At 40.6% G+C, this 18935-nt stretch overlaps 1 protein-coding gene across 1 annotated transcript in view; it reads left to right on the top strand.

Annotated features, from left to right (window-relative positions):
• CAPS2 (calcyphosine 2) overlaps window positions 1-18935 on the top strand; it is a 2181571-nt gene that overhangs the window by 1860434 nt on the left and 302202 nt on the right. Inside the window, exon 14 of the mRNA XM_044087229.1 lies at window positions 3981-4100. Coding sequence (XP_043943164.1) covers window positions 3981-4100 — 120 coding nt within the window. The remainder of the gene's footprint in view (window positions 1-3980; window positions 4101-18935) is intronic.

The following is an 18935-nucleotide window of genomic DNA, read 5'->3' as shown; positions in this document are numbered from 1 at the left end:
GCATTATACAAATATTTCATTTAAGTTTTTTCAGCCTTAAAACTGATTTAATAGGGACAGAATCATTAAGCCCCATATATTTATGTGCCCCAAGTCTCAGTATCCACTCTAATTCAGTGTTCTCAGTATTATAGCTAATGGGTTCTAGTCTGCCATGGTCATATATAACAGATAAAACCTGGAATAGAAATGTATGTTCACTACCTAGCTCGAGTGTGCTTTGCAAGTGCGCTAAACAGTTCACCTCTCCATGTACAATAATTATGATCACGAACCCTGTCTCTCAATCTCCTGTTGGTCTTACCAACATAAAAATAAAAACATTTAAAGCAGTGTGCAACATAAACCAAATTAACTGTATTACAGGTAGCTGACGGACATAACTCACAGAGTTTCCCTGTAACAGGATGTTTAAAAAATCTTGATTCATCCACATGCGAACAATATGGACAAGATCCACACTTTCATGTCCCTCCTATAGATGTAGATACTGATTGTACAAGCTTGGGGTGACATAGCATCTGTCTCAAATTCTTCGTGTTCTTATAAAAAAACTTATGAGAGGGACCCACTGTCTTACTTGTTTTATCATCCACTAACAACATAGACCAATTTGTATGTATTATTTGTTTTACCAAATCAATATCTTAAGTAAAAGAAAGAATTAAAGGAAGGTGAGATAGTCTCTGAGATGAACAATTGTTCAGTGAAGTCAACTGTTGAGAATAATAGGGTCTCCCCCATACAGAGCACTCTCTGCGAACTTTCCTAAATGCTTGGTCAATCTCATCAGATGAGTAGCCCCTGTGCACAAAGGCATCTCTTAGGTAGTCCAACTCACATAAAAAACTCGCTTCATCACCTGACAAGTGAGACACCCTCATACCCTGTCCTACTTTGACATTAGAAAACATATGGTGTGGGTGCATACTTCCTCGATGTAAGAAGGCCGGTGTATAACAATCCTTTCAATGCACCTTTGTTTTTATTATACCATTCTCCACAGAGACCATTACATCTAAAAAATTTATACTGTCTGTGGACATGTTGACAGTGAATCGCAAGAAAGGACTACTGCTGTTCAACTTGTGATAGAATGAATTAAGCTCATGCTGGTTATCTTTCCAGCAAATAAAAAGATCATATACAAATCGTCGATAAAAGACTACTTTCCCATCTTTTACATTCATTATATTCTGCTGTTCCCACTCTAACATCATTAAATTTACATATGAATTGGTAATAGTTATCTGTGAATATAAACATATGTTCAAGAACTAGTTCTAAGAGTATACAGATGAAATCAACGTGTTGTGGGGTGTACTGGTCATGTTTAGCATAACACCATTCTAATGCCTTCATCATTGGGAATACATGTAAAGAGTGAAACTACATCCATTGTAACAAGTATCTCAAATGTGGGCTCAGATGACTTACTAACAAAACTATATAAATCCTGTAAGAACTGTTGTGTATCTTTCAAAACAAAAGGATGCAAATTCAAAATATTCCTCAGTTGTGTGTCAAGATAAATAGATAAGGGTTCGTTCAAACCCCCCCCCCCCCCAGCCACAATGGATTTGAATAATAGGGGGAGTGTAGAATGTTTATGTACCTTCGGGAGGCCATGTAATTGTGGAATCACAGGTTCTTTAACAGAGAAATCATCAAGTAGCTGTTTATCTAGCAGTCCCATATAAAAACTCTCAAGTAACACACTATCTATCTGTTGTTTCATATTATACACTTCATTCAACTGAATTATAGTATAAACTGTCCTGTCTGATAACATTTTGTTCATTTCCATTAAATAGTAATCAGCATTCAATACAACAGTAGGACCACCTTTATCCGAGGATCAAATCACAATATCTGAATTTAAACGTAAATTCTGCAACGCTTTATACTCTGTATTTTTTATGTTGTATGTAAGTAGATATAGATATAGATACAATTAACTTGTTTTTGCTAATTGGACTATCAATTGTATTTTTTGGAGGGAACTTTATTAAGTGGCTGTTGGTGATTTTGTATATTAAGATGCTGTGTTTTTACTTTTGTTATGTCTAATGAAGCAGTTTGTTTGACCGCGAAAGCACTCACTTCTGTTTTTTTTCGTAATAAAAGACTTTTCTTACAACTTTTTGCCAGCGTTTACCTTCCAGATTGGGACTTTTTACTTTGATTGTTCTTGGGATTTTACAGCTTGCCATTTTTGGGATTTTTCTGCATATATATATATATATTTATATATATATATATATATATATATATATATATATATATATATATATATATATATTATACATACATACACACATATATATCTTTATGTATATTGTGTATATATATGGATTCACTTTAGAAGCTCGAAATACTGAAATATTGAATTTCAGTATTTCGAACCCATAAAGTCGAATCTTCAAAGCATAGAAAACTTAGAAGCACGAAATTCAAAATCTCGCACACCGGAGATTTTGAATTCCGCGCTACTACCGCACACACACACACCATCCTCCCCACACACAAACACAAGCTCTCTACTACATAAAAGCAGGAGGGCAAGCCCTCCTACTTAAATATTCTAACTCTGAGGTCGCACTACACACAAACACACACAACACCACCACACAAGCTACATTCTGCTCGCACACACACATCACAGCAACAAAACACACTAACACACACCACAGCCCCTACCCAAAACCCTTAACGCACACACACACTTACCTAAATCCATGATCACAGCGGAACCTCAGAAGTGTGAAATTCAAAACCTCCGATATTCGAGGTTTTCAATTTCGCGCTTCTGAGCTTTCACTCTTATCAGGATTCCACTTTATGGATTTGAAATACTGAAATTCGATATTTCAGTATTTTGAGTTTCTAAAGTGAATCCACACACATTTTTATATATACATATATATATATATATATATATATATATATATATACATATATATATATATATATATGTGTGTGTATGGATTCCTATCACAACACCGACACGCCACAAAGCCGACACCCAAAACACCAACACCAAAAAGACCGAAAACGCACAAAACCAAACACCATAACACTAACACCCAAAACACCGACACACAAAACATAAACTACACATTACACACAACTATACATGCACTAACCGTAACCCAAACCCTAACCCTAAGGTCCGACACTACCGCACTTACCCTACCGCACCTAACCTAACTCATTTAACTCGCCACTAAACCTACAGTCCGTCACTATCGCACACTTACCCTACCCGCACCCTAACCCTAACTCACTTAACCCACCACTAAACCTAAAGTCCGTCACTATCGCACACTTACCCTACCCGCACCCTAACCCTAACTCACTTAACCCGCCCTTAAACCTAAACTCCGTCACTATCGCACACTTACCTTACCCGCACCCTAAGTCCGACACTACCGCACACTCACCTTTCCCGCACCCTAACCCTAAATCCCTCACTGTCTCACACTTACCTGTCCACTCCCTAACGCTAAATCCCTCACTATCACACACTTACCGAGTCGCGCTCACACGTTGCCCATATCGGTGTTTCGGTTGTCGGGATTTCACCTTGTCGATCATCTGTCTCGTCGGTCTTCTGAGCGTCGGTCTTTTGGCGTGTCGATCAAGTCAAGGGGAACCATATATATATATATATATATATATATATATATATATATATATATATATATATATATATGTATATATATATATATATACATACATACATACACACACACACACACACACACACACACATATGTGTGTGTGTGTGTGTGTGTGTGTGTGTGTGTGTGTGTGTGCGCGCGCGCGACTTGTATCTCTTATTATTATTGAATTTTAAGTAGTGTATATATTATGTGCATTACCCCACCTAATGTTGCTTTGATTTATACAGCATCTACCTGCATTTAGATGCACCTGCATTTACTTGTTTTTAAGTCTTTATATTTCTTTTTCTTTAGGATTTTGAGTCAGTGTGGTTGATACTGGACCAGAACTCTGATGGTGAGATTGACTATGCTGAGTTTATACGTTTTGTTATCGGTGAGATGAATGAATACCGGAAGAGGTTTGTTAGAAAAGTATGTGATTTTCAATACAAAGCAAAATGAAACCACATAGGAACAAGTGTAATGGCATTTTTAAGTCAGTTATAAGACTGAAGTACTACTCTATGATTGTGTAGTAGAAAGTAAAAATGTAACAAGATTGTGTGTGTATGTGTATATATTTTGTGTGTGTGTGTGTGTCTATATATATATATATATATATATATATATATATATATATATACATATATTCATTTGTATTTCATGTCATGAACATAGTGTTGTCTGTAGATCTAGTCACTTAATAAAGCAAACTGCTGCATTTTAATGTCATTTTCATTTTTCTTCATACATCCTCAAAGAATACTTATTGCCATAAAAGCCAAGCCCTGGTCAGATTTATGGTCACACAGATATAAGTTTCAGAAATATACTGTATTTTTGTTTGACTTGAGAGGGTTACTGACCGGTACAGTTCTTTAAGGCTGCTAAAGTCATAGCATATATGACTCTAGGTGTCTTATTCTGTCTCTTCAGAAAAGCTCTGTTCCTACACAAGTCATGGTTTATTTTCGTGCGTTAAAATTATGGTACCAATCACATTACATTATACTTTCATCTATTCCATCAGATTGCATAAATGATCTAATCTTTTGTTTTGTACCTCATCAAACACACACCCATCCTCCATCACTTCTATCGCGCAGCATAAGGAGTACACCTAGACAGAAGTATGGTAAATATTTTGTCTTCGTTCCTGTATTTCTGGCAGTCCATCAAACTATGGATATGTGTACTGCGAATGAGACTTGTAAGCCTGCACAGATTTGTCAGTGTATTATTTCTTCCTGTAAGCCTCCTTTTAGTGGCTTGAACTTTTACTGTCCATTTCATTACTGACTGACCATCCAGGCTGTGGAGAAGGGATTTTAAATTAGATGTAATTTCACAAGTTTATATTTTCACTGTAGTCTTTATCATTTGGATATTAAGTACTTTGCAAGGGGCAGTCCGTGGCAAGTTTTTGTTAAGCAGTAGATTATACCTTTGAATCTGGAGTACAGTATAGTCTATGATGTCACATCTAACAGTCTATAATGCTCTAAGCCAGTCTTGAAGCCAGTAAGATCTTGCCAAAGCTCCTATCAAAACATTTCACCAGACATTATCTCTACCATTTGCTGAGCAGAGTATGAGTGCCATCATTTTATATAAATATTAAAAATGTATTTCTTACTGACTGAATATTTAAATGGAGAAGCAGCTATCTTTTGTTTCATCTAGCTATATACTTAATCTGACATCATAACAGATACAGATGTTTTGGTGCACTACTGTATAGAGGTTGTTTAATTTATTTTTAAGAGCACTTTAGTAACATTGCTGTTTTTTCATTGCTCCTAAACAGAAATGAACTTTTAGCTCCATGCATGAAGCCTGCAACTCTAGATATGTGACTGAACGATACTGAGGAGGCAGTTTTGCTGCCAAACTTTTGTTACATATTTAATTTTGTTTGCAGCGTACCATGTGGTAGTCAGCAGTCATTTTCACTTTCCTGAGTTCATTGTATAGAACAGCGATTCCAAAACTGTGGTCCGCAGACCCCTAGGGGTCCTTATGATGAATTCTAGAGGTCCGCGGAGTTCCACTTTACTATTCTGCAGTCACTGTGTTGAAAAATAAAAAATAAAAACACAAAGCACTTAACCTTCTGTGTCTTCCGCATTCACAGCTAACCAGTTGCTTTCCCTGCGGTTATAATAACTATTAACTTCTGTGTTTGCGGCTGATGCGGAGCAAGTGATTACAGTGCCAATGTTTTCTGTATGGCAGTTGGAACTTGGAGGGAAAATTCAACAAACTGTTTCTTTCCCTCCAGTCACAGACAGTTATAGTAGCTGTGTGATGCTGGTTGGAGATTGTTTCTGCAGAGTTGATCGATACAAGAATTTTTAAGGTATTTTCTTCTTTTTATTTTTTTATTTATTTTTTTTTGTGCGAGGCTGCTTTATATTTCTCAGCTGTATACATTTTTGCCTCATAGTTTTGGTGTACCTCTCATAAAACTGATCTTTTCTGGCAAATCCATGACAAGTTATTGAGCTCTGAAGCCAAAAACTATAGTGTAATGGAGTTTGTATCCTTCGGAAAATTCATAGCAATGCAAACTTTGTAAGTCTGTAAGAGCAATATTTAACAGGTGTTCGTATTTTTGGTACTGTGTTCTCCACATGGCCCTGTTGTGTGTGCTTGTTTCTCATAAAATTGTGCTTTTTCTGGCAAACCTTTGGCAAGTCATTCACCACTGAATTAAGAAAATAATGGCAGACATTTCAGTTTTACAGTTATTGTTCAGAAAATTAGTACTAATGCAAAACTTCTTTTTCTATCAACTTTGTAAGTTTGTAACAGCAATATTTAACAGGTGTTCATAGTTTTGGGACTATGTTCTCCCATTATTTGTGGCTTTGTCCAGAGCACATGGTCTTGTATGTTGTGTCTGTGTGCATGTGTAAGTAAGAGGGAGAGAGGTGTGTGTGTGTGTGTGTGTGTGTGTGTGTGTGTGTGTGTGTGTGTGTGTGTGTGTGTGTGTGTGTGTGTGTATAAAAAGGAAAGAAGTGTATGTGTGAGTTAAGAGGTCAGTAGTGTAGCCCTCAACTGTACAGGTTTTCGCAGAATGTCCAGATTTGAGCCTCATGGTTTTTTTGTCTGTTTCCTCATAAAATTGTGCTTTTTCGGGCAAATCCCTGGGAAGTCATTGAGCACTAATGTCAGAAAATGGCAGATATTTCAGCTGTACGGTTCATATCCTTCAGAAAATTCATAGTAATGCAAAACTTGTTTTTCTATCAACACAGAAATAATGAAATTAAATAATATTTGGAAGTGCCTTAATACACTACTCCTCATTTTAGAAATTAACTCCAATGCATGTTTAGCTCATCAGACAGTTTTAGAAGCTGGAGTCTGTTTAAATTGTAATCCTTTACAAATAAAACTATTTTCTGCAATTCAAATATTGCTGTAATATTAATTATTTATTAATATTAACAGAATCCAAAATACAGGGGTCCACGAAAATATTTCCTTTATCAGAAGTGGTCCTCCAGCTTGCAAAAGTTTCAGAACCGCTGGTATACACAGTTTGTGAAAAAAGTTCTTTTCCTTTTACAGGAATTCTTTGTGTGTTTAAATTTTTGAATTTCAAGAGAATTAACAGTTTCTCTGTGAAGTGTCATACATTCTATGTGATTTTATTGCATCTTAAATTATTTAACTATAGCAGATGGTGGTAAATTTAAGAAAAGTAAAACTGTTTATAAAAGATTGATCCTTGTAGACTGTCAGTTGTAGACTAAGCTTGAGAGTTCCATAAGCTTTAACATACATCATCTTTAGATTTTTTTACATTTGTTTCAGCTCTCTCTTATGGGATAACATTATCTTCAGATCATTGCTTTTAAGGGAAGTGGTGATTCTTTGCTGTTTCTAACCAAATTAATCCTTTACAGTTTTAAGCTCTGCAGTGATTTGTTTCAAAATGATGCCTGAACATTACAGTTTAAGAAAGTGTCTGTCTTTTCCAATATAAAAATCCTTGACATTATGATAATAGTCTATAATTAACTGATAAAAAAATCAAGAAATATATTGAAGTTAACAAACAAAACAATATAACAATTTTTTTTCCATTTGGGCAGCCCTGACAACCTTTCTAATTTATAAATCAAATGACAGGAGTCATGGGGAGCCCATATTCATTATCTTTCTTACTCTATACAGTGTTACCAATAATGTCATTTAATATCGTGGAAAGAAGGGCAGTCTCCATACTGTTTTCTGCTGTGTTTGGTTAAGCTTCTTTATCTCCATCTGCAGCCAATACCTTCTTTTTCAGTACTTTTGTTCAGCTACTTCCCTGTCAGTCCTTTACTCTTTGCCTTCCAAATATCTGTAAGCAATTCTTCCACTAGCTGAATGCCAGGTGATTTCCCAGTTGCGGCTTCTACATTATTGCTGTCTTAGCTACTGTTACAACAGTGAATAGTAAAGGTGACAGACAGGAAAATGTCCATTTATGGGTCAAGACCTAATAGAAACAAAGCTTTAATATTATTTCCCTTGCCAGAATCCATCTAATCATTTTTTGGACTTGAACACCAGATACTGCAAATAAACTCCGAACGACACTCAAAGGCGGTAACCACGTAGAGGAATAGCCGCCAGCTCCGTAGTGAGTGTTAAAAAGTTTATTTCACTACAAATCCAAAACCAAAACCACGTAAAACATGAACGCCTTTGTAATAAATGTGCAAGACACTGCATTTTCGTCTGTTATTATGACTTCATCAGATGACATTTTTTGGACTTGCTTTTTAAAAAGGACCGTTTCTGTGCACCCCCAGAAGACATAACCCTGCAAATCTCTTTTCTTCCATTTTGCATTTCCATCAGTTTCCTGAGCTCTTGAGAAGCATACACCATATCTTTGCCATAGTGTAAAAGTATTTGTGCAGGCACTTCCATGTGGAAATTTTTTATTTTCTGCTTTTGCTGGCACATCTAATGAAAAATCAGACCCACAACCAATGATCCAGTGATCAGAAGAAATATCTTTACTTGGTTCATGTTCCCATTTTGTTTTCCAAATGTTCACCATTTTTCTGTCTGTTGGGCGTAGTATGCTGCATTTACTAATTTCTTTCTTATATTTGGTCTTGACTTATGCTATATCGGGTCTATATCAGAACATCGAAGTTTTAAAACTTTGAATGTTCTAATATCGACCCGTTTTAATCAAACGCTAAAAATAGCGAAGCTGCAGAGCACCAAATTCTTTCCTAGGGAAAGAATTTGGTTGGCCGGTTCTGTGGCTTCGCTATTTTCAGCACTGTGGTGGAGATTAACGGGTCGGGTTTAGGTAAGTGTGCGATAGTGTGGTTGTTAGGATTAGGGCATGGGTTAGGTGAGTTAGGGTTAGGGCACGGGTTAGGTGAGTGTGCGATAGTGACAGACCTTAGGGTTAGGGTTTGGGTTAAGGTAAGTGGATAGATAGTAGTGTATGTATAGTTTAGTGTAGGGTTAGTTGTAGGATGATAAGTGTATGTGTGTGTATTGATGTTTTTTAGGTGTGCTTGTGTTGTGTGTATGTGTTTCGGAATAGCAATATGTTAAGTTGTCAATCTCGCCTTCATTCTTGCTGGATGGGTTCGGAGCTGATCCTCGGCTCCGACTCGGCACTTGCTAAGCTTGAGAACTCCTTTTACCAGCTCGAGGCAACCCTATATCCCATGATGCAAGGCGAGACTACCTCAGATCTCGTTTGCCGCTTCGCGAAGAGGTCTCTTTTTTGCCAGCTCAGGTGAGTTTTCTATTTCACAGTTATTCAGGGGTATTTCTCCCTTTTTCTTATTTGGTTAGTTTCTAGGCTAGTGTGTATAGCTATACTTAGTTCTCACCCTATATGCCTTCCATTTTAGGTAAAAGTTTTACTTATTCTCTGTTAGGCCTAAGCCTCCCAGTTCATTAATCCCTGTCTGTTTGTGTGTGTTTTGGGGTTAATTGTGGGACTGTTGTTTGTGTGTGTGTATTTCTTTTCTTAGACTATGTCTAAAAAGGTAAAGGTCTCAGGCTTCAAGAAGTGTGACTCGTGCTGTCAGAAGATGTCTCTGACAGACGGTCACACTTCTTGTGTTTACTGCCTGGGGCCTTTACACCTGCAGGACTCCTGTGCTATATGCCACTCTTTTAGCCAGAGAGTCCTGCAGGAAAGGAACAAGTTGATCCTCCGTGGCTTATTGAAGCCAGAAGGTTCACCGACAAAGACTGGGTCGGGTAAACCTTCCAAGCCACCTAAGGTTCAGGCTCAGGTAGTTAAGCCTTCCCCGGTGGCTCCGACTCCTTCGGAGTCGAGATCGGCTCCGGCTGGAGCCGATCTTTCTACCACTGATATTGTAGTGTCGGTTCCGTCCGGCTCCGATACACAGTCTCCAGTTTCCTTGTCGGCACCGGCTGGTGCCGAGGTGTTATCCAGCATCGGAGCCGATAAGTCTTCGGCTCCATCTGGAACCGAGAAGTTGTCGGCTCCGATGGCTCCGTCCAGGAAGAGATCTCGGTCCCCTTCTCTGGAGTCGATTCACTCGGCTCCGAGGTCTCCTCTTTTATCGGAACGGAGTCATCGGAGCCGATCTTCGAGATCTTCCAGGCTGTCAGACCACGATTTAGAGAGGGTGGTAAGCAGGCTGTTGAAGTCACAGGCACTAGCCCAAATGCTCCATAGCCCGTCTCAACAGACTTCGGCTATTGCTCTTCCCCCTGAACTTCCTCCTCCGACTCTCCTCCAGAGTTCGGAGCCGGAGCTTTTCGGAACAGTGACCGTGTCGGCGCCGGGGCCGATACATCCCCTTTCGGCTCTGTCATCTTCGGCTCCGATCTCCTCCATGAGACCTTCCTTGGAGGGATCCGGTCGTCGAGTTTCCCTTGTCGGCTCCGAGGGGGCTAGTGGCATCGGACCCTTGTCCGACCCTGCTCTCCCTCTCGGAGCTTCGGCTTTGGTGAGCTCGGCACCGACATCGGCCTCAGAGCCTTTTTTTTCAGTGGAGCCGGGAATTCCTGTATCTTCGGAGCAGGAGTCTTCCAGTCTCCCTGGGAGAGGAGCCTTTGAGGTGATGAGGAGTGTCCTGGCACCTGAGCCAGGTCAACGGTCCATTCCTTTAGCTCCTCCCTCTTCGGTGCCTGTTGATGTCTCTTGCCAGTCTCTTGCTCCCAGGCCCAGAGATCCATCGCCCCAGGTTTCCCCATTGGGAATGACTTCCTCTTCCGAGGTTTCTCCTGATCCTGCAGGAGAACCCCCGCGCAAGAGGACGTGTAAGAGGAAACACACAGACTCCCCTGAGTCTACCACATCGGATACCGACTTAGATGAGTCGGAGGGTTCCCCCCGGTCCCCCTCTGAGGATGTCTCCTTTTAAGACATCCTGGAACTCCTCAAACAGAGGGGGAACTGGCCTTCTGTTGACCCCTCCGAGGATGAGTCGGTATACCTGGAGGTGTTTGGATCTCGACCCTCCACCTCCTGGGTGTCTCCGCCTTTCGACCCACTCATGCAGGTAGTGGCTCGGAAGGCGTGGGCAGCCCCGGATTCTGTGGAACCTGTCCCCAGGAGGCCATCCAAATTTATTACGGCCCCTCCAGACAAGCAGTTTCTTTCTAAGGGCGTCTCTGTGGATGCTATGGTGGTGGCGGCGGCCACCAAAAAGGAACTTGCGGATCCTTCCGTGCCTGTCCATCCTCCTAACAAAGACTCTAGGACCATGGATAGGTATGGCAAGCGGATGTTTTCTTCAGCGACCTTTGCTATGCGTTCGCTGAACTACCTTTGTCACTTCACCAGACTTCAGAGAGACATTCTCAAGGAACTAGGTGAAGTAGTTCAGGATCCTTCAGCTGCTGGGGCTCAAGACAAGATTGCCTCACAGCTAGCAATCCTAAATTCCTTAACCAACTCCTCCATGCGGCTCATCTCCTATGCGGCCGATGGAGCGAATAGAGCCGCAGGCACAGGAGTGGCACTTAGGCGTCAGGCCTGGATGCGGCTTTGTAATTTCGTGGACCCCTTCAAGGCGTCCTTCACCAGTACCCCCTTTGACGGTTCGGCTTTGTTCGGACCGCAGGTGAAGGAGACTTTGACCAGGTGTGAACAAGACGGCAAAACCCTTTCTGCCGTAGGAGTCCATTTTTCCACTCCTTCAAGACCCTACCCCAAAGGTCAGAAAGGAGGAAAAATGTGGTTCCGTAAAGCCCAAGGAGTTACGCTGGACACACGTGGTCAGTTTACCCCCAGAGGCAGAGGGGGTAACAATAACAGACGCCGCCCTAGAGGCAGGGGGGGTCCCCAGAATCAGGGTAGCAGGGAGCCGCTTCCTGACAAACCCTTTCAGCATCCCTGAGGTGTTGCCCGACTGTCCACCCTTGGAGGCAGTCGGGAAGATTCGCTGTACCCATTAGCCTGGCGTTCCCTCTCACAAGACATATGGGTACAGTCCATCATATCCGAGGGTTACTAAATCCCCTTTCGAAAGGTATCCCGTACCTCACCAATCCCTTCCAGACATCTCACCCGGTCAGAGGGATTTGGCAAAACAGGAGGTCTCAAAGCTCCTAAAAAAAAGAGCCGTCCAAATAGTTCCAGCAGACCAAGTAGGATCCGGCATCTACTCAAGATTCTTTTTGGTCCCCAAAAGGACGGGAGATTGGAGACCAATTTTAGACCTGAGCAATCTAAACAGATTTGTCAGAAAGGCAAGATTCCGGATGGTCACGCTTCAGTCCATTCTGCTCTTTTTGGGCAAGGACAACTGGATGTGCTCGATAGACCTTCAGGATGTACACAGGCGCTCCAGGAGGTTTCTCCGCTTTCGGCTGGGGACCAGTCATTTTCAATTCAGAGCCCTGCCCTTTGGCCTCACTTCAGCCCCCAGAGTGTTTACCAAATGCATGGCAGTGGTTACGGCTCATCTGAGACGTCAAGGATTCCAGGTGTTTCCTTATTTAGACGACTGGCTCCTCTCCGCCACCACCAAGCATCAGCTTCTCCAATGCAGAGACTACACTCTGCAGATCTGCAAACAGTTGGGAATCTCAGTGAATTTCGAAAAATCTTCTCTGCTGCCTTGCCAATCTATCACCTTTATAGGCGCATATCTAAACACCGTCAGTATGTTAGCCAGACTAACAAATCAGAGAATTCTGGACATCCAAAAATACGTTCGGATCATATTACTGAGCAACAAGGTCAGAGCCAGATTGGTTCTGAAAGTTCTAGGTCTTATGGCTGCGGCCATTGTACTTCTACCATTAGCTCGCTTCCACATGCGTCTTCTGCAGTGGATGTTATTCACTCAATGGTCGTTACAGAACCTACCCATGAGGCACGAAATTCTGGTTACACAATCGTGCAAGACTCATCTAACCTGGTGGATATCTTCTCCTCTGCTCCATCAGGGCCGACCGTTTGTTCCCCCAACTCCGGTTGCCACAGTCACCGGATGCCTCTCTGATCGGGTGGGGGGGCATTATCAGGGCAGGATGGTCCATGGGACTTGGCAACCCACAGAATACCATCTGCACATAAATGTCCTGGAGATGAGAGCGGTGCTTTTAACGTTGCAAGCCCTCAACGACTTTCTTCCCTCGGGGACTATTGCAGTTCAAACGGACAACATGTCTGTAGTCTGGTACATCAACAAACAGGGCGGGACCAGGTCCTATCCTTTATGTCGAGAAGCTCTCAGACTTTGGCAATGGGCAATCTCCTCTCATCGGTTTCTGATAGCAACGCACATCCCCGGCAGGTCCAACCTCTTAGCGGACAGACTGAGCAGAGCTATTCTCATGCCTCACGAGTGGTCTCTCAAACAATCGGTAGTGGACGAGATTTTTCAGAAGTGGGGCATCCGTTGTTGCGACCTTTTTGCTACACCCCAAAACAGCAAATGCCCGGACTTCTTCACCCTCTTTCCCCTACCAGGCCACCCCCTGAGAGACTCATTGGCCCCGGGGACTTCTGTACGCTTTTCCCCCATTCCCTTTAATTCCACAGGTCATTCAGAAAGCTACCGTTTTGAGAGCCAAGTTGATTCTCATTGCCCCTTACTGGCCTCGACAAATTTGGTTTCCGTCCCTACATCGTCACCTCCTGGTGCAGCCTTGGCATCTGGACCCAGTTCCAGATCTTCTGATCCACCAGACGGGTCAACAGCACCGGGCCATTCGTTCTCTCAACCTCACTGCTTGGTTGCTCCACTTCCTTCCCTAGCCAGGCTTCCTATGATCTCTGACCCTGTTAGAGATATCATAATATCTTCCTTAAAGTCGTCCACCAGAACGGTTTATGCTAGCAAGTGGCGACGTTTTTCCCTATGGGCAAACTCCAGACACATTGATCCCTTTACTGCGCCGGTGCATTCAATTTTAGATTTTCTGGCTGAAGTTTTTCAGTCAGGATCTTCTTCATCGACAGTTAAAGTCCAACTGGCAGCAATTTCTAAATATCATGTTGGCTTGCAAGATCATAACATAATGTCGCACAGACTGTGCAAAGCTTTTCTGAGAGGTATTTTTCTCCTAAAGCCTCCAGTAAAACATCCTCCTCCACAATGGGATCTGAATTTGATGTTAGCATCCTTGATTTTACCCCCCTTCGAACCGTCTGCTTCATGCTCGTTAAAGTTTCTGACCTGGAAAACAATATTCTTGGTTGCTGTCACTTCAGCAAGGAGGGTATCTGAACTACAAGCCCTCTGTATCCGTTCCCCATACTTAGTTTTTCACAAGGATAGGGTATCCTTAAGAACTAATCCATCTTTTCTGCCCAAAGTTGTTTCTCAGACTAATATTAATCAATCCATTGATCTACCAGTTTTTTTCCCTAATTATTCGGACAGAGCTGAACAAAAACTTCATTTTTTGGATGTCCATCGTCAACTCAGATATTATTTGCATAGAACTAAACAATTCAGGAAATCCGATCAATTATTTGTTTCCTATGCAGAAAACAGAAAAGGTCTCCCAGTTTCGAAAGTGACCTTATCCAGATGGTTGTCTTCTACCATTTCTTATGTGTATTCGCTCAGAGGCAAACAACCACCCTCAAAACCGAAAGCGCATTCAACCAGGAGCCTGTCCACATCTACAGCCTTTCAGGATAGGCTACCCATTGATACCATTTGTGCAGCAGCTACTTGGGCCACTCCTCATACCTTTGTCTCTCATTATAAATTAGATTTGGCCTCCAGGGACAGCCAGGTTTGGTTCCACAGTTCTCAAGAGTCTGTTCCATTGAGCCACCCAGGATACAGGTGCTAGGGACGCGGTCCCATCCAGCAAGAATGAAGGGGAGATTGACAACATAACATTAAGAAGTTATGTACCTACCATAACGTTCCAGGATAGTTGTCTGGTCTCGCCTTCTTTCTTAAATCCCTCCCTCCTTCCCCCTGGCCTGGACAGATCTTGAAGGGCTTCTCTTTCTCAGGTTTCACTCTCCTGAGTCTTCAGTAGAAAGAGTCTTTCTTAAGAACTTTTTGCCTAGTTCTTCTAGGCTAGTCTTTGCTCTTCCTTTGGGAATAGTATTATTTAGCAGGGTATATTATAGCTACCAAACGAGATCTGAGGTAGTCTCGCCTTGCATCATGGGATATAGGGTTGCCTCGAGCTGGTAAAAGGAGTTCTCAAGCTTAGCAAGTGCCGAGTCGGAGCCGAGGATCGGCTCCGAACCCATCCAGCAAGAAAGAAGGCGAGAGAAGACAACTAACATGGAACGTTATGGTAGGTACATAACTTCTAATTTTTTCCCAAGGAAAACATTCGCTGTTCTGAATGTTCGATATTATGTGGTTTAGATATTTTAGGTTTGATGAAATAGCGTTCGCTATTTTCATATTTCGATAATGTGATATAAACACGCTATATCTACTAGCCTCAGTTGAAAAACTTCTTTATAAAATGATGCCTGATATTTTGTTTCAGATTAAAACCCAGTCTTTCAGAAAACAGTCTTCTGCCATTCCAGGTCCAGATAATGATTCATCGAACTGAGTCTGAATAGATGGAATGCCAGCTTGTCATTCACGATTCATTTTGGACTTCCATATGCTTTACATTTGGGGCATTTCTGGCAGTGTATTGCTGGCCATTTTGAATGGACTACTTCCTATGCCTAAAGAATAGCAGATGTTGTAAAAAGTAATAAGACTATTTTCTTTTCCTTCTGAATAAGGATTTTATATATAATTTGGTCTTTCCATAGGTGATCATTGACTAGTTGCCTGATTTGTAACTGCTGAACAGAACTAGTTGAGATCAAAGTCTGAATTCTTGCACTGTTGGTGTGCTGTTTGCATGGAGTCTATATTATAAACTCGAAGGTTGAAAGCATCGAACACCATATGGTCGATGTCTTCAACCATTGAACTGATAATAACCCCCAAAAAAGGACAAAAGTACCCTAATGGGTTTAAGTAGGGGGGCAAGCCCCACTGCACCCCCCACATGGGGGGCTGTGCCCCCCCCCGCTACTTAAATATACCAACTCCAAGACCGCACTACATTGCAGTAAACAGAAATCTCCCCTTACGGAGATTTCTATTTACACGTTCAGCATTCTCAGCGTTCGCTATTCTCGTCTCGACAATATCGGATTCGATATTGTCGGCTTTTGAGAATATAATATAGACCCATTTGCATGCTTAAATGGAGAGTGTCCATTTTCTCATCTGTGGTAGAGCTGTAAAATTAGTATATATAATTTAAGGTGATGTGGATGGCTTACTTCATGCATGAGAGAGTCAGGAGGGTTTGACTTCCTGCAAAAAAACACCTGTTAAAGCGTGTTTTAGAGTAAGATTATTATAGATCTGTTGCTCTGCGCTCAGGCTGTGTCTTTTCAGTTGATTTGTTGAACAAACAGAGGAAGCGTATAACTTTTATGCTAAGATTCTAAAATCCGCTGAAGTCCAGGCTGTCAGATCCTTACATTTTCTCAGCTCATGATTGTTTATCAGAATGTTCACTTTTTGAACTTAATTTCTGTGGTTGATTAGTTCAGTGCAGAATCTAGTTGTGCAAACATTCTGACATTGTGAAGTGCTGCATCTAATCTGTCTGCACCTTTGCATAAGTCTGTATGTAATGGTACCTGTTTGTTAATCAACTTATTGGTCATGGCTCAATAATTAAAAGATAGCTTTGCTGAAAGGTTGTACTTATCTTGGTTTTTGGTAATGTAGTTTGTAAACTCAGTAGATTTCTTTTGCTTGATGGTGTACTTTTTTGCCCCAGAGGAGCTTTATTCATTCTTGACCTGACGTCAAAAGGAAAAGATCAATGAAAGTTTGTCTGATTATTTTCATATTCCTTTAGTTCATATTTCTTTAGTCGCTTTTGTCTTGGAGGACCAAGGTTTAATGCACAAGGCCATACCAATTTTTCCAGTAAAGTTCATTAAAATGACATTCTTAACACCAAATTAAAATATAGAGAGAACAAAAAAGAAAACATACACATTAATTATAGGTGTTAAGCACCATATATTGAGCAGTAAATTCAATGATGCACTCATAACATACATTACATACAAAATGGAAAGGGATGATGATGAAACAGGGAGGAAGCTGTAGTAACATGGAGAGAGACTGAGATTTTGGATCAAGATCCTTAAGAGAATAACAATAATCATACAGAATATTGTATTCATAAAGTTACAGAAAGTATTTTAAGAACTAAGCCGACACGGGAATGGACGAAAGAGATTCTGCCGATAGGGATGATTGCAATTAGGAATACAAACAATAAGCAAGAGGGGGCTGGAATTTATTGGAGAAAACTGGCAAAAGAACCATGGTATCGGGAGAAAATAATTAGAGAGGCAAGGTAATAGAATGGGAAGAGACCAAGACTTTATTTGGACTGCGGCTTAGAGATTGCCTTCCCTGTCAAGGATTGATATCAGTGTATAAGCAAAGAGAAAGAAATAGGGGCATCCTAAGTAAAAGACCAGCACTGGTAGAGGATTTAGTAGAATCTAGACTAGAAGCTGCTGTTAAAAAAGGAATAATTAGTAGAACATATAAATATTGCATGATAACTATAAGAATCAATCTGAGAAAGTTAAAAAGGATTGGCAAGACAGATTGGATAAGCAATTCATAAAGAAACAATGGTGAGATGTATGTATGTCTCCCAAATATGCAAAAAAGTGTAGACGATTTAGTACTTTTGCTTGGAAGTGTGTACATAGGTATTTTTTATACCCCAAGTAAACTCCAAAGAATTTTTCCTCAGGTAGACATCAAATGTTGGAGGTGTGATGAGGAAGAAAAGGGTAATTGGGAACATATTTTCTGAGAATGCAGTGAGTTGGCAGACTTTAAAGATTCCCTGCAGACTACTCTTTTAGAGATACTGGGGGAGCGAATTGGTGTAACTAAGGAAATACTTTTTTGAGCTATGATACAGTATCAGAATTGCCTAGACATAATAAGGCCTTGCTGAGTCTAATTATGGTGGCTGCCAAAAAAGCAATTACTAAAAAATGGAAATCAAAGTCTGAATCAACTGTAATAGAAGTAGTAAATATAGTAACATAGATAAGACAACTGGAACTGGGATCTTTAGAAAATGATAGGAACAAATTGCATAGAAAAAATGGGAACTGTGGGAACAATACATGCAGAGGAGAAATGAGGTTTAAAAGAGGGTAGGATTTGAATGAACTGTATGATGTTTGACTGACAATGACCGAGTAGGTTACAAGAGATGTATAATATTTGCAACTAAAATTATGTCAATATGGTTTATGATGTATAATGTTTGCAACTAAAATTATGTCAATATAGTTTGTTTTAATTTATATAAATGCATGTCATATGTGATAAATTAATAATGATGTTTCTTGTTTAAAAAAAACATACATTACATTAATATCTTTACAGATGCAGGAGCACCCCTAAATATCGATTTTTCAGTAGTCATACATAACATGTAGCCAAGGAGACCATTTTAAGAGTTGTTTTTTTTCTTTAGAGTTCAAATCTTCTGTTTTAAGTTCACATTCATATAGTTCCTGCATAATCATTTTAATAATATAGGAGAGACTGTCCTTTTCCATGCCCTAGTAATGATCATTTTCCCTGCAAACATTAACATATTTGGTAAATGCCTGTGATGTATTTCTAGATCAGTTCTATGATTATAATGAGTCAGAAACAAAGAGTGTGATAATGTGATTGTATTTGGTAATAAGCTGTATTAAGGCTGAGCAATCTCAAATGTGGGCTTCCAGTTCCTCTGAGCTCCTTATGTGTA

Source organism: Protopterus annectens, chromosome 11.part0 (assembly GCF_019279795.1).
Source record: "Protopterus annectens isolate FY-2018-M chromosome 11.part0, PAN1.0, whole genome shotgun sequence".
NCBI lineage: Eukaryota > Metazoa > Chordata > Ceratodontiformes > Protopteridae > Protopterus > Protopterus annectens.
This window is presented reverse-complemented; position numbering and strand designations above follow the sequence as displayed.